Raw genomic sequence first — 16,033 nt, forward strand, 5'->3', positions numbered from 1 at the left:
TGCATTCTTCTCTTGCATTTTTGGCAAAAATAACATACATTCATTGTGATGAAAGGAAAACAAGTTGTGTACTGTTCTAGAAGCTACATACTTTCATTAGTATTTCGATCTATGGGTTCCAAAAACAGGTATTTTGGCTGCTTAAAGTTTAGAGATTCCCCCAACACTCACTCTGCTACCCAAAAGATATATGGCATGGCAGATGATGTGCAGTACCTTAAAGTGGAGGAATATGCAGTGCATCAGCCACATAGTTCGAATGGAACTTGAACAAAATTTCGAGCACCGAACACCGAATTCACTTAATCTTCTGTTTAAGAACATGGCGCAACTGAGATTTCTGGCTTTCTATTTTTGCTTCCAAAAGCTTGGCCTTTGAACAATTCCTTTGGACGGTTCGCGGCCATTCAATGGACCCTCTCATTCCTCGAGTTATGTGTGGATTCGCTATGTCTGTTGGGATCCATTGTTCAATTCGTTGTTGAAACAAACCTCGATATGCCTTTGTTCCCTGACGTGAAGTAATCCCATTCGAAAGCCTCCTTTCACCCTCATCCAAAACTATCTTATGAAACTCACCATTGCTTGGACATGATATCTTAGATGTAGGAGATGCCTTTTTCTTTGATTGCTTCTCCGATGGTGAGCACACCTCACTGATTTCCCTATCTGGAGAATATTGACCAACATTGGTGTTATGTTCACTTCTCCTCGATACATTTTTGGCCTGGCCAACTTTGTTAACGGTGGTATTGCGTGCTACCAATGAATCACAACAACCCGGATGATGATCCTCGGCATGACTCATGTTATCCAAACCCGCATCTCCATAACAACTATTATAATCACTAAAGCAATTCAACTGCATCGGAAAATAAGTTTTGTTGAACCCATTATCCTCCGGATTCATGGGATGGACTGTGGAATTATGGCTAGATCGACTGCGACAAACGCATGGTTCAATCTCCCTATCATTTCCTTCACATTGTTGGAGATCTTTGCAATGCGAGTATATTTCATCTGAGTTTGGAGGAAGGTAAGAAAATTCCTCAGTGTCATTAACATTCAATGACTTAACTTCCTGTAGGATCAACTCAGCTTTTCTCAACTCCGCCATATCCAGGGTTCCAAACTTTGACCTTAAGAAAGTTTCGACATCTGTTATCAGCTTGTTCAGCTGACAATATTTATCTTCAAGAGCTAGTTTTGCATCGATCAGCTTCATCTGGACCCGCTCTTCACGCCAAACCGCTGCTAGATGAAACATTTTCCTCTCTTCCTCCGCTTCTTCAAGAATTCTAATCGATTCTCTCTTCAATGCCTCGGCTTCGGCCTTGTCTTCTCCAATTTGTGCAGCTAGTTCACCAGAAACTTCTTCCATGAATTTTCTGTTTTTCTTCTCTTCCTCGTATTTTTTCATTAACTGCTCTGCAGACACTTTGACACCAGCTAACTGATCTACCAGATTGGTGTTAACATTTTCCATCTGCTGACGATGTTTCCTTTCCCTTCCTAATTCTTCCTTCAGGTCTTTAATAGCATGATTGTTCCAGTGAGCTCTGGTTTGCCAAGAGATTCTTTCCTCTTCAAGCTTCCTCAAAAAGTGTTTGACCTTCATCTTAAAGGACTGTCGCTTAGCTTGAAGCTCACGAATGCATAATCTAGCCTCTGCTAGTTCTGCATTCAAAGTCGGTGCCATAGAACGAGTAGTAACTTGACAATCTTCGAGAAGTTTCATATGGCTGTAAAACTGATAGATGTCATCAGATTCTCCTGAGCAGCCATGATCCCACTTTGTTGCCTTCTCCGATGCACATTTGGTATATGCCAAAGACGATGCAACCTAGAAAATCAAAAGAAAATGATACATAACTGTTAGAAGCTTAAATTTGACGCATTGAATTTTGAAATAATTTTTATATCTTGGTAAGTTCTAGCTTAAATTTGAAGGGTATATTCAAATATTTAGCTTTTGCATAATTCAGACGAGTAGCGTAAAGTTGAGAAAAGATCAATCCTTACCCTATGAATTCAGTCTAGTACGAAGGACTATAATCAATTCAAGGCATAAACCATTGAGTGAGAAAGGACAGATAACATTTGATACATAACTTAGTTTTTTGAACCTAATTGAGAGCTTTGTAGTTCATGCTTCGTTTCGGCACCGTGATTTTTTGTATTTTCATGACATGGTAACAAGAACTCATGAGTCCAACTTCAAAGATCAATTCTTTAACCTTTAATTTCAAAACATTATTGAATTTCTTCAACGTGTAACCCTTAGCTTAAATAAAAAAAAAAAAAAAAAAAAAAGGATTTAAGTGTAGTCATTTTCTTAAGTACCTAAAAACAAAAGAATGCCTAACCTAAAAATATATACGGAAACAATCTCTAGCTAGGACTAATGCTCCACATTGTTTATATACCTTGAGCAAGGACTTACGGGTTTTTATTTTGATATAACGATATTCTACTGAGTATTTAGGTTAAACCACGCAATACACTAAACATTAGTTATCGAACTCATAGTACAAGTAAAAACAGACTTTTTCACTAACAAATGGTGAGAAATAAAACTAGCCCTTAGTTAATCATAGCATTAAGGGATTTTTAATTCATTGACCTAAGTCTAAACATCAGCCAAAGTTCAGAAAACAATGCTACGTACAATTAATAACCATTTCATATACAACTCTACATTACAAAATACATATAACAGTCACCACACTACCAAATACTCAAAAAATAATTTTTTGACAAAACAAAAAAAGACAAGAAAATAAATCAGAATCACCTGAGGCTGAGGAGGAGAAGGATCAGGAGGGCAAGAATTGAATTTGATCTTCTGATCCCATGAGATTTCGCTAAAGCGTAATTGCCACAGCCCCGCGGCGAGCTTCCGAGCCGAGGCCCGGACGACGCCAGTGGTTTTTTCGTTGTCAAACTTCCAGTGAATAAATGGACTCTGCGGAGGTTCGTAATTCCGGTGCCGGTAAGTCAGAGCTTTCCGGCCACGACAATGGGCACCGCCTGACTGGTTCATTCGGTGCTCATATATAATAATGCCCGAGTGTTTTGTTGTTTCTTGTACTTTTTGTAGTGGAGTGGTCTAATGCTTTTTTGTACTGATGTTCATGATTGATGTCTACGTGTCTGTGTTTACTGTTGTTTACCAATTAAACAAAAATAAAAGTAAATATGTCAAATTTCCCAAGTGTACATTTAATTTTGGGATGTGATATCCACATAACCCATTTTATTTCTTATACATTTTTTTTAATTTTTGTCTGTCGGATCGGATGAATTGAAGAATATCAACAGACAAAAATTATCAAGAGGTGTGTGAGAAGTAAAATGAAGTGTGTGGATAGCATATCTCTTAACATTTATCTTCGTGCTGTTGCGTTACAAATTTAAACTCTTTCTTATTTTCTGTCTTCTTTTAATTTAAATGATAATGCTAATGATACATCACCAATAATTTTGGTCTATTTGGAGTAACATCACATTTTGTATTATTATTAATTTTATTTTCATTGTATTGTGTTTGTTTGTTTTTGTTAATACACTTACAAGTGTGACATTAATATTTCTCATTTCTCATTGTATTGTATTCTGTTTGTTTGTATTTATGGCTTATAACACATCGTTACTATTTCTTATTTCACAGTCCAAGCAAAAATTTACTTTAAAGAAGCAATTCAAACTTAAATTCATAGGAGAAAGTCTCTCGACTTCCACTAAAGCCTGTCGACTCTCAGAAGCCTAAGTTTAATTGTTGTTTTGTACCAAAGAAATACCAAGCAATTCCAATCAATAAGAATGTCATTTCCTTGTTGGGTCTGAGAATTTAACTGGTATTGGGTCAAAACACATGAAAGAAATTTCATTCTAACATTAACATTTTAGCCGCAACATTTCAGTACGATGAAAAGGGATATGAACTTGGGACTTTTCTTAATAGTTAACCAAGCTATGAAACGGAGCCAAAGTTTGAACATGTTTAGTCCAATGTTTAAGCTTTTAGAATTCAAACCAGTGAAGGAGGGTCTATGGCTTCGAGGGAGATATTTCAAAATCTTCAAATAAAAAAAGGCAGATAACAGCGAGCTCATAGTGAGTACTAATTATTAACTATGTATATGGATTGTTTGAAAGCAACAGGTAGATCATAATCTCCTGCATGCATCTTTGCAGAAAATGCATGTCTGCAGCAAATCTTGAGATACATTTATATGTGAGATTTAATTATTCATCATCCGAGACAAAAGAATAAATGTGAGCGTAACCCAAAAAACAATATAACCATGTGCTGCATGCAGCACCTGCAGCACCAGCGATGGAAATTTAAATGCATTTCCCTAATTAAAGTTGTTAACTATTTATAGAGAGAGACAAAGAAGAAGAACAAAAAGAAGGGTTTTAATTAGGGTTTAATAACCTTAAAAAAAACCCTAATGCAAGGATTAGGTTAAGGGATTATCGTTGTTAGACTACTAATGCAAGGTTTTGTTAGATCGAACAAACCCTAATAAAATCAAATATTAGGGTTTTGGTCATCTCTTGCCAGCTTCATATAGCTTTAAAAGAGCATTTACTTCCCATCATCCTGTCTTCATGGATTAGAAGCTCCCGGAAGTTTAGAATTAAGGTGATATATATAACCGGAAATACTGCTTGCAGTCCATGAAAAAAAACAATTTCATTTAATTATGTGTTGATAGACAAATACAGTTTGCCGTTGCGCATGCTGATGATAATAGTATATGTGAATACCAAATATATATTCAACTTTAATGTGAAATCACCTAATAAGAGTGCTGCCATTACTATTAATCATCAAAACATAAAAAAGGTGGTTATCAATCTTTGCTTTAAACTTTAGAGTACTGTTAGGTAATTTACATGGGTAGCTGAGGCTACTAATTTCATGTACATATTGTAAGATTTTCTTATTAAGGTGAGTTATAATAAAACCATGATTTCGTATATGTTGTGACAACCAATTGGACTTATACAATATTAGACTGATAAGGTGTTTTAATTGGAATAAAACACAAGGGAGGGAGACAATAACACTTGAATATTAGAGGGAGAGTTGGTTACAAACGCTCAAGAGAGTTGGTTACAAACCCTCTAATATTCAACATTAGTACTACTTGCCTAGCTACATATCTACTGGAAGGCTTCTGATAATTAAAAACTACTTATATATAATTAGCTTTTGTTTATTGATATCCATTCATTTTGATCCACCTTATTGTTTTGAATCTTGAGTCTCTGCATTTAGAAGTTGTGCATTTATTCGCATTACAAGAATCTTAACCATACAAGCAATCCAATGACTTGTGGCTTTCTTTAAGTCATTAGATTGATAAGATGGTTAAGATTCTATAAAATATGGGTAAACACACAATTTTTAAATGCAGAAACTCGAGATCCTCAAGTAAATTCACAACATCTAAATGCAGAGAGTCAGAATGGTATTGTTATACAACTGCATGCATGCACCCATTTTAATGAGAGTTGGCTGCCGCTGCATATTTTGGTTGTTGTCAGCACATATATAAATTAACTTTCTAGCTTTCAGCTTCAGCATTAAAACCTTTAATTGTTTCCCATTCTGTCTGAGATCATAAATACTGGAAAAAGTTCAATCTTCATCGAGATGATCATATAAATAAATTTGAATTCACTGAAAGTACGACAACTCGATGTCTAACTGGCGCCGTCTTATTGGTCCAAATTGTAATGTACTATCCTTCCTTTGAATTGCCCTGCGTAGGTTCAACTACCAACCACAAGACCAACAAGCGGTTGGAGGGAAAATTAACTACTACATAATCTCCTATAAACACATGGCGAGCAGGAAAAGGAAAGAAAAATCGGTGTAAGTGGTTTGATTAAGACTTGAGCGCAAAGATAAGTAGAGCAAGAAATTACATGACATCTTGACCAAAACAACACCGAAAATTGACGGACAAGCTAGCATAGGATAATATGTTAGTAGATATAGTGTATAGTTAATGACCCGTAACAATTCTATGAGTCACGAGTCTCGTGACTTAATTAACATTATACAAACACTGCCATGTAAAGAAAGATAGGAGGGCAGTATTGGAACAAAAGTTGGATTCCAGGTGACCACGACTAACCGGGATTCAAATACAACCATAATATAAATAATCTTACTCCGTCAATTTCAGAAGTTTGATTCCTTAATTGGGGTGAGTCCTACTGTTGTATTGATTCTTATCCAACTAAACGCTTGAATTCATTAAACGGCGTGCTATTCCATTTTCACCCGTTCGGTTCCTCCCTAGCAAAAACACCATAAGTAGAACAAGATACCAAGCATTGAAGGGTACAGATCTGAAGATATATGGTTAAACTGGTTAAGTGAGAAAAATGTGAAGTTCTGTTAGCTTAGCATATAGTTAAGAAGAAGAAAATATGAAGATATATATGATATAATTGGTGAAGATGTTGTTCCAAATATACAAATTGGTGAAGATGTTGTCCAATTGAACCAACTAAATAGAATTGGTGAATTTGGACCAAAACATAGAATTGGTGAAGATGTTGTTCCAAATATACAAATTGGTGAAGATGTTGTCCAATTGAACCAACTAAATAGAATTGGTGAATTTGGACCAAAACATAGAATTGGTGAAGATGTTTTTCCAAATATACAAATTGATTACTTTAATAAAATTCCGAAGTCAAAGAATTCTATGTCCACACTTCATGTCCTATCCCAGGTATGCCATTTCAAAGTCCAATTCACGCTCCAAAGTTGAAAATCTCAGCAGCTTGCAGAAGACATCAAGTATATATGATATAATAATATTTTCCTTCCGAACTGCTGCAGGGTTTGACCATTCCAGTTAATCTAGAAATATTTCTCATTTCGTAGAAGCCATGCAAACTACGATCCAGCCAGCTCTCAGCAAGTCGGCTAGCCAGCTCTCAGAAAGGGATAAAAAATGGGAATAATTTTTGCCACTTCTAAAATTTTGTTTTGTATCCTAAACTTTATATAATTATAAAGAAAAAAAAAACTTGAGGATTGTAAAATGAAATTTTTGAAGTGCTAATAACAATTTCCTAAAATATATATCATTTTCTTTCTTTTTACACGCTTTTTTTTAATTATATTTATTGTTTTGTTTAATTTTTTTTTTTCAATCTGATAGCAAGAACAAATAGGAATGGATAAGATGTTAAAATAATGTAAAGAGTGAAATTGACAAAATTAAGGTGCAATATATAATGAAGAGCTAGCATCACAATTTCACTAAAATTTTTGCGATAAAACTCCATACATGTTGTAGATAATATGCAAGTAGAGACTGAGCGTAATTAATAATGAGTTTTTGGTTTGCGTATGTCTAACATCTTGACAAGTCACACTAATTGATAGCCAATTTAGAGAGAAATTTTTGTAAGTATTGAGACAAGAAGCCACATGGTACACTATTCACATATAATAATAAAAGTGAACAATCTAAAGTTACTATATTTCACTTTTCGAGTATATACTAGTGAAAAAGAAATCAACCTATTTATATATAATTCTAGCTATTAGTATATAGGACTGTGCTCTAGGTAGATTAAAATTACTTCAACTTGTAAATAGAGCTTCTGAATTAAGCCGATCGAGCCGCTGACTTTGTCCTCGTCACTACTCTCCTATCATGTTTACACGGGGTCAGAAAAAGAGACGAACCAACTAAAAATCACCCTTGAATATAATAGTGTTTGTGCATGCAGTTTCCTCGAGGCTGCAAATGTAATATTATAACAATAATATTGTCAAGGTGTCACCTGACCCAATCCCATCCCACCCACCTTTCACAACTCTGCAGCTCTGCTAGGGCTCCTATATATAACACATACTTCCCCCATCGTTAAACTCTCCCTTCTTTCAACTCACTTTCATTTGTATGGTTAGAAATAATACCTATTAGAAGTAAACACAGAGTTACAAGGGCTTATTTCTCAAGAACCCTTAATTCTTAAGCTCCGTCGACATAATAAGCTACGTATAGCAGGAATGGGAAACTGTTTGAGGCGCGATTCCGCGATGTTATGGGCCGGAGACGACAACTGGATTGACGTTTCTCAGCTTCAGCCTGATGATAAAAGTGCACACAACCCAGAAAAGCATAGGCTTCTTGGTGAGATAAGATCATATTCATCATCTGGAGCTTCAACATCTTCATTTTCTACTAGTACTAGTAGTATTGGAGGAGATCAAGTGAAGATCAAGATTAGTAAGAAAGAGCTGGAGGAGTTGGTAAAAGGAGGAGGAAACATGCAGGGTCTTTCGTCCGTGGAACAGCTATTAACTTGGGTCATGATCAACGGCCGTGATGGTCATGATCAGTACTATGATGGTCGTGATGAGATGGACCGTCAACGGCCCTGGAGGCCTGTTCTCCAAAGTATTCCGGAAGTTAATTAATTAATTAGTTCATCGTCAATATCACCATGCAATGGTTTTCATGAGGAATAGCTTTAGACCATAGATTTTAGGCCAGAAATTAAATGTGATGACTCTTTTTTAATTCTTCCTTTCTTATATCTACAGATTCACATTTGTTTATATGTACAATTTCATTTGTAGTCTATGTACATATACATATATATATATATGTGTGTGTGTGTGTGTGTGTGTGAAGATAAATATTTCTTTTATTATTTACCTTTTTTCATTTTTTAAGTTCCTAATGATTTAGAAAGAAAAAAAATCTTCAATAGGACATGATCACGTCATCATTCGAAAGGAAACTCTCACAAGCGAAGGGCTGGGTATGATGCCCAAATGCAGAGAGTCCCGATTGTTTGCGAAAATACCTTACAATTGATGTGATCAAATGACGTGTTAAAGTTTTCCCTTGATTTTGGAGTCTAAAATATAAGGCTAAATAACCAAAATGATCATTGAGATTTGCATAACACATTATTTTGGTATCTGAGATTGAGAATCAATAGAAATGGTCCCTGAGATTGTCCACCATCCATCATTTTGGTCATTCCGTTGAAAACTCTGTTAAGTGTCCCGGAGCTCTTAGCCAGAAGTTTGGGTAATTTTTAAAGCCTCGTAACTCAATCATTTTTTAACCAAATTCGACCTATAATATATCAAAATGAATATAGGAAAGTGTAAAATAAGATTATACCTACTTGGAAGCCCAATAGTTACCATTCTCTTCCTCTCGTCAAGAAGTATGATTTTCATTTTTTAATCACTCGATTTCGTTGAGTATTGAAGAAATTATGAAAGTTTAAAGTTTACCTAGTTTTCGACGAGTTTTCCAGTTTTTCCGCATACCAGTCAACTTTGAGGCTATTTTCTGGCCATCTCCGGCAACCATTGGGCTGCCAAATAGGTATAATCTTGTTCTGCACTTTCCTATCTTCATTTTGATATATTATGGATCGAATTTGGTTAAGAAATGATTGAGTTATGAAGTTTTGAAAATTGCCCAAACTTCCAGCCAATAGCTCCGGAACACTTAACGGAGTTTTTAACGGAATGACTAAAATGATGGATGGTGGACGATCTCAGGGACCATTTTTATTGATAATCAATCTTAGGAATCAAAGTAATGTGTTATGCAAATCTCATGAACCATTTTGGCTATTTAGCAAAAATATAATTTTATAACCGTCCAAGTCTAGTATCTTTGTGGGCTTGATCCTAAGTAATCCTTCACCCGATGTTTGTTTGTTTTTAACAAAGGGACAAAGCAAAAATGGACCTTCAAAGCAAAACAAAAAGAGCCCGAACAAGTTTAAGCCCAAGACCAAAAACAAATTGAAAGAAGTGGGAGATCGGAATTGTGGAGGATGGACGGATAGCAATGGTTAGAAAATGAAGAAGAAGATCGGACATGAGGGCATAGTCTACTAAGATGAACAGCTATTGGAGTTGAAAAACACAGCTAGAGCCGGCGGCATTAAAAGTTGACGGACAGGGAACCACTCATACAGCAGTGAGAAGACTTTGCACGTGGACTTTAGCTAGACTAATTTTCACTTGATGTTTGTTTGGTTGAGCTTATGACACATACAAATTCAGCAAATTTCCCAAATAAAAAAACTAATATGTTTTTATTGGAGGGATATTGGAAACTTTATTCCATGAGCTTCCTATTGTCACTTGGAAGGATATTGTTCAATGGAGTCCTCTTCATAACTAGTGAAAGTTGATGCTTCACCTTTTTTATATATCTCAATCATGTATTGCTTATAGTTGGAGACAAGGTGTGGATTCCCTACTTCCAAGGCATAATCCACATCATTAGGATTCTCCTTCACATCAATCATGCAAATCATTATCTTTGCTTTTCAAAACAAAACAATAACGGATCATAAGCCATCATAAAAGTTAGAAATGACCCAATATCAAGCTTCAACTTTACTCTAAAAATCCAACTCACTTATTTACCATTTAAAATCAAAATACTAGTTATGCAATATCATGTTTGTATGTTTCAAGAAAAAGAAAATAAGGGGCACAAAGTGTGCTCATTAAAATACTTTGTTTGAAATTTCAATCCGATCAAAAGAAAAGTAGTATCGTACAAAGTGAAAAGAGAAATGTGAAGGGTATTATCTTAAAACTAGGGGTGTGCTATTCATACATCTCATTTTACTTCTCACACACATTTTGATAATTTTTGTCTGTTGATCTTCGTCAATTCATCCGTTCCGACGATCGATAACTTCTCTTTGTCACCTCACAGTTTAACGTCAATTTGCGTGCTAACATTGTAAAATATTGTGCCGAAAAATTAAGATGACAGAGAGTCTATAAAAAATCATACCTTTGAGAATCTCTAAGCACTCCTCAAGTTAAAAAATTAAAAAATTATAACGTACAATTTTACTTTTTTCAAGATACGAGAAAATAGTTTAAAAAATCAACGATTAAATTTTACATAAAATCTGACATAAAATCTATACCACACCAACATAATATCTTTAATTAAAAAAATTGTTAAAAATAGTGTTCCACAACTTCTCAATTTCATTGCCTACACAAATGAGCACCAGAAAATTTGAGAGCAATGGCCGCTTTAATGGAAAAACATCATCTCCAGATCTTTTTTGTTAATATCATTAGATCAAGTGATCTAGATCTTTTAAATTTGATCTAACAACTAAAAATAAAGGCATTCTTTAAAAGTTATAATAGATTTAGCCGTTGAATTAAATTTCAAAGTTCCGAATCACTTGATTCGATGACCTTGGCAGAAATGATCTGGAAATGATCTCTTTCCTGCTTTAACTATCCCGAACGACCACCACGACGCAAGGAACTTTCACACGTGTCAGGCGTGCGAAATAGCTGGTGTAGAAAGTAGGAGTTGCCAGTTGTGGGGTGGGGAGGGCGAAAAAGGCAATGGATGGCGTTAAATGCACCAGTGCTCTTCTATCCGAGTATTCTGTTCACTGTGGGGCCTACTCAAGACAGCCATTACTGCTTCTGTGGGCCCCACCCCACTTCCAAGCTCATTCATGGCTCCTCCTCCTCCTCCTCTTCCTCCGCTCCCCTGTCCCCTCCCTCTCTATCTATCTCTCACCTCATCTTCCTCTTCCCACAATGTCTCCTCCTCCATTTCCTCACCTGCAGAACCCTTCTCTGAATTCCAAGTCTGAAGCTTGAAAACGCTGCAGTTCACTCTCTCTCTCTCTCTCTGGTTTCACTATTTGGGAGCAAGGAAATTGAAGGCAGGAAGGAAATGGTTTTTCTGAGGCTCACTGCCCACATCTTTATCCTGTTCCTAAGTGAGTTTCTAATCTTTTTTTTTTTTTTTTTTTTTTTTTCTTTCTGTTTTACTGGGTTTTGTTTAATTTTGCAAACAAATTGAGTATTGCGTTCCGGGTCATGGTTATAATTGCTTAAGTTGGATTGGTGCAACTGGGTTTCGTGAAAGATTTGTGCTTTTTTATTCGAAAAAATATGATCTTTGGTATGATGTGCACCTCAGATTTTGTGAAACATCATTGATCTTGATTTCAGTTTGCAAAGAATATATGATGCATTTGGTTATCGGATTATTGAAGTCATGTTCTTGTTCTTAACTTTGAATCTAGTGCTTATTGTAAGGCATAGCACCGATTCTAGTAACTGTTTAGAGTGAATTATGATATCCCAGGTTATGTTAGGGTTTTGATTGCTGTTTGAGCAAGTATAGGCTTGCCCTTATACAACTTTGTAGGACATACATTAGTGCACAACTGCGGATTTAAGATTTCACCGTCATTGATATTTTGCTACATTATTAGTTCATTGAGACACTACTTGTGTTCATGGAGTCACATGCTTTATAACTAAAATTCATTAGTTGCCTTTGGCGCCGGACTGGTTTGTCTATGGCTTTAGAACTGCTCTAAAATTCATTAGGAAGTTATGCATCTAAAACTTTTCTGATTGTGATTTGTGTAGATTTTCGGTTTTATTATTACTTACCAATGCTCTTTGCTTTTCGTTTTATAGGTCTCCATGTATGTTGTTGCAGCACGTTAGATTATCTTAAAGATCCAGTCTTGTCGATTAAGCAAAAAGATTCTATGTTACCAATGATCTCTCCTACAGCGACTCCTCAGCCCTTTCTTCCCCTTCTTGCTCCTTCACCATTGGCACCATATACTAATACCACTGTCCCAAAATTATCAGGTTCCGCCCTCCCTCCTTATTTGCTCCAGTTAAACTAAATTCCCCTTGGCATTCTGTGATTTGGTTCTCAAGTTACATACTTTGCCTGCAGGACTCTGTAGACTAAACTTCAGTGTTGCTGAGAGTTTGATGAGTGTGACCTCAATTGATTGCTGGTCTGTTTTTGCACCATTACTGGCTAATGTAATGTGTTGTCCACAGTTGGAAGCCACTCTCACAATTCTCGTTGGTCAATCCAGTAAAGAGACCAATGTTCTTGCTTTAAATGGAACGACTGCTAAACACTGTCTATCAGATATTGAACAGATTTTGGTGGGCCAGGGTGCAAATGACAGTCTTGCACAAATATGCTCGGTTCATTCATCAAATCTGACTAATGCATCTTGCCCAGTCTTTGATGTTAATGAGTTTGAGGATACAGTTGATACTTCAAAGTTGCTTGCCGCTTGTGAGAAGATTGACCCTGTGAAAGAATGTTGCGCTCAAACTTGTGAGAATGCCATATTAGAGGCTGCTACAAGGATTGCATCGAAAGTTTCTGATCTTTTGAGCACAGATGGTGCTCATGATCTCTTACCTGATCGATTAAGTAAAGTCAATGACTGCAAAAATATTGTCCTCCGGTGGCTGGCAAGTAAACTCAGTCCTTCTCGCGCCAAGGAAGTTCTAAGGGGACTTTCTAATTGCAAGATTAACAAGGGTGAGTTTATAGTAAAACATGGTGCTACATAGGACCTCCATCAAATTCTGTACTTTTCTTTTATCTTTTAGTTCGTATTTTTTCTAAACAGACAAATGGAAAATTATAGTTATTATGTTATCCGGTTAAAGATGGGATATTCATACATTTATCTAGAAGTTTCTTAGAGTTGTCTCCTAAAACTGTATCGATGAACTAGTGCCAGTGGTCAAGGAAATATATTATTACATATATCTTCTTATAGACTGTCTCTTCTATGTTTATGATTTTATCAGTCTCTTTCTTTCTGTATTGGAAGGAATTTTCTTGGCACTTCTATAGGTGGATTGCCTTCTCTATGATATGGATCAGTCATATAAGAGATATCATTGGAGTTCTAGCTGTCTGCCTTCATCATATTCGGGGCTTACTCCCATGTTGTGAAAGTTGATTATTATACGTGATTTTTGTGTGTGAGAGAAATAGAAATAGAACGAGAGAACGAATACTAGTTTATGTTTCTGCTCTGCATCTTGTATTAGTTTGATTCTACTTGGAGATGCCAATCTTCGATTGGAGTATCTGACTGTGTATGTTTGTCTGGTGTTCACTTCAGCTTGCCCCCTGGTTTTCCCTGACATGAAGCATGTTGCAATGGGTTGTGGGAATGGGATAAGAAACCGGACTGCTTGTTGTACTGCCATGGAGAGCTATGTGGCCCATTTGCAAAAGCAGAGTCTCATAACCAACTTGCAAGCTTTGGATTGTGCTGCATCACTGGGAATGAAGTTAAGAAAATCAAATATTATCGAAGATGTGTATAGCCTATGTCGTATAAGCCTCAAGGATTTCTCTCTTCAAGGTTAGTGCTTCCTCTGTTCCTATATTTTCTTTACCAAACGATAAACAGCCTACCATGGTGCTAATACAGATTTTGTGTGCTTTATACATGTCAAAATCATTTGGGGATGGATTTGCACAACTCAGTTGGAAATCAAGGTAATAAACTTACTTTCGTTTGTATCACCCATTATAATAGCATACTCAAAGAAAAAAAAATTACCATATCCAAAAGAAAATGTTGCATTTTTGAATTTATTGTCAGAATAACTAATGTTGACTTTGCCAATGATGGTTGAGTTATCAATAATTTCATACCAGTGCTTTTTGCTCGTTTCTTCTTCTAATCTTGTAAACTGGTCTTTCGTTTTGCTTTTGCATCATAGTGTCTGGATGTCTTTTGCCGAGCCTGCCTTCGGATGCAACATTTGACAGTTCAGGAGTCAGCTTCCTTTGTGATTTGAATGATAACATTCCAGCTCCATGGCCCACCTCTCAAGGGGCAGCTTCCTCGTGCGGTAGAAGTATGTGCAAGCAAGTTCTTAGCGTTTATTCATTTCAATGGAGTACCCTGCATTTGCATTCCCATTACATATTCAAATCGGCACTACTTTTTCATAAGGCTGTATTTTCCTTTTAGTAGTGCTCTCATGATTTCTGCCTGACTTCCGAATTCCAGATGTCAGGATTCCTGCTCTTCCTGCAGCAGCATCTGCTGAAAGTGGTGAGTAGGTTCATTCGTTAATCTTCATTGGTGATAATTTCGTTTATATCAGCAGTCCCCATGTGCAGTATGTAAGGCATGCTAAGTTTGTTTATCCTTATGAAAATTCTTAGGAAACTAGTCGCAGAACTCTTCGAGCATTATGTACATGGAAAACCAGAGTTTCCCTCTAGCCTTGAATTAGGATTGTTTTTTATTGACTTTTTTTTTCTTCCTCCTCTTTGGCCTGTGAGTTTAATCTTAAAACATATGCTCTCACGGTCTCCAGGTCTGTACCATGATAATGTGATGCTTTCTCTACTCCTTGCTTCCGGGATGGTCCTTATGATGCTTCTGTGAATAAGTTTCCCTTGAGGAAAACGCGCCAGTCCTTGGAAAGAAAATTCATGATTGGTTCTTCGTTTATACAAGTCACCCCAAGCTAATCGATATAAGATTGTCTTGAAAACTGGGGAGAGAAACTATGATTCTACGGCAATCTGACTTCAAGTTTGTGCTTCCAATCCTACTGATTCATGATTCTTGCTTGCTTCTGTGATAAAATTTCTGTAAAAAATAGGAAATCGATGGTTAATTATATTGTCAACTTAGATGGCAGCCGAAGTATAATCTTACTTCTTTTACAAGTGATGGAACAACTCGACCATATATTGTACTCATTTACCAAATTTAATCTAGTTACAAGATTTGGGTGTATTTCCTCATGTTGTAGGTTTCCAGTGATACAGTAATTTATTTGTTGCTGTACTTTGAGTAGTATGGACGCCGACAGCACAGGTGTTTGCCTTCGTTGATTCTGAACGATTCGGTTCAAATTCGGGTGAGCAAGTATAACTGCATTGGCCAACTGGTATAACTCACGTCTGTCATATGGAAATGTGTAATGTGGGAGTATTGCTAGTTTGCCTGGTTTAGATAAGATTGATAAATGAATCTACCGATTTTGAAAGCTTGCCTTTCTCATGGCTTTCCAGTTTTTCGAGTCTATTGACCAGAAGATTTTAGTTACATTCAGATGAATTAAGATACATGTTTTTTGCCACTTAGTACTGCGGTCTAACGGTTTCCCTCTTCACTTGGAAGTGAGATGTCTTAGGTT

General features: G+C 36.3%; 3 protein-coding genes across 3 annotated transcripts; 2 read left to right on the forward strand and 1 right to left on the reverse strand.

The window, feature by feature from the left end:
* On the reverse strand, window positions 1-3,071 carry LOC137726886 (uncharacterized). Its single transcript, XM_068465838.1, has 2 exons — window positions 2,795-3,071; window positions 1-1,843 (listed from the first exon to the last, which is right to left on the reverse strand). Exons 1-2 carry the CDS (start codon window positions 3,041-3,043, stop codon window positions 299-301), a joined length of 1,794 nt encoding a protein of 597 aa, XP_068321939.1. The 5' UTR covers window positions 3,044-3,071; the 3' UTR covers window positions 1-298.
* A 4,985-nt stretch (window positions 3,072-8,056) lies between these two features.
* LOC137727143 (uncharacterized) lies at window positions 8,057-8,467 on the forward strand. Its single transcript, XM_068466082.1, has one exon. It carries the CDS (start codon window positions 8,057-8,059, stop codon window positions 8,465-8,467), a length of 411 nt encoding a protein of 136 aa, XP_068322183.1.
* Window positions 8,468-11,476: 3,009 nt separating this feature from the next.
* On the forward strand, window positions 11,477-15,630 carry LOC137726326 (uncharacterized GPI-anchored protein At1g61900-like). Its single transcript, XM_068465239.1, has 8 exons — window positions 11,477-11,799; window positions 12,512-12,691; window positions 12,783-13,391; window positions 13,987-14,232; window positions 14,358-14,369; window positions 14,597-14,734; window positions 14,890-14,934; window positions 15,203-15,630. The coding sequence occupies exons 1-8, from the start codon at window positions 11,754-11,756 to the stop codon at window positions 15,271-15,273; spliced, it is 1,347 nt and encodes a 448-aa protein (XP_068321340.1). The 5' UTR covers window positions 11,477-11,753; the 3' UTR covers window positions 15,274-15,630.
* Window positions 15,631-16,033: the final 403 nt, after the last annotated feature.

Source organism: Pyrus communis, chromosome 2, assembly GCF_963583255.1.
Source record: "Pyrus communis chromosome 2, drPyrComm1.1, whole genome shotgun sequence".
In the NCBI taxonomy this organism is placed as follows: Eukaryota; Viridiplantae; Streptophyta; class Magnoliopsida; order Rosales; family Rosaceae; genus Pyrus; species Pyrus communis.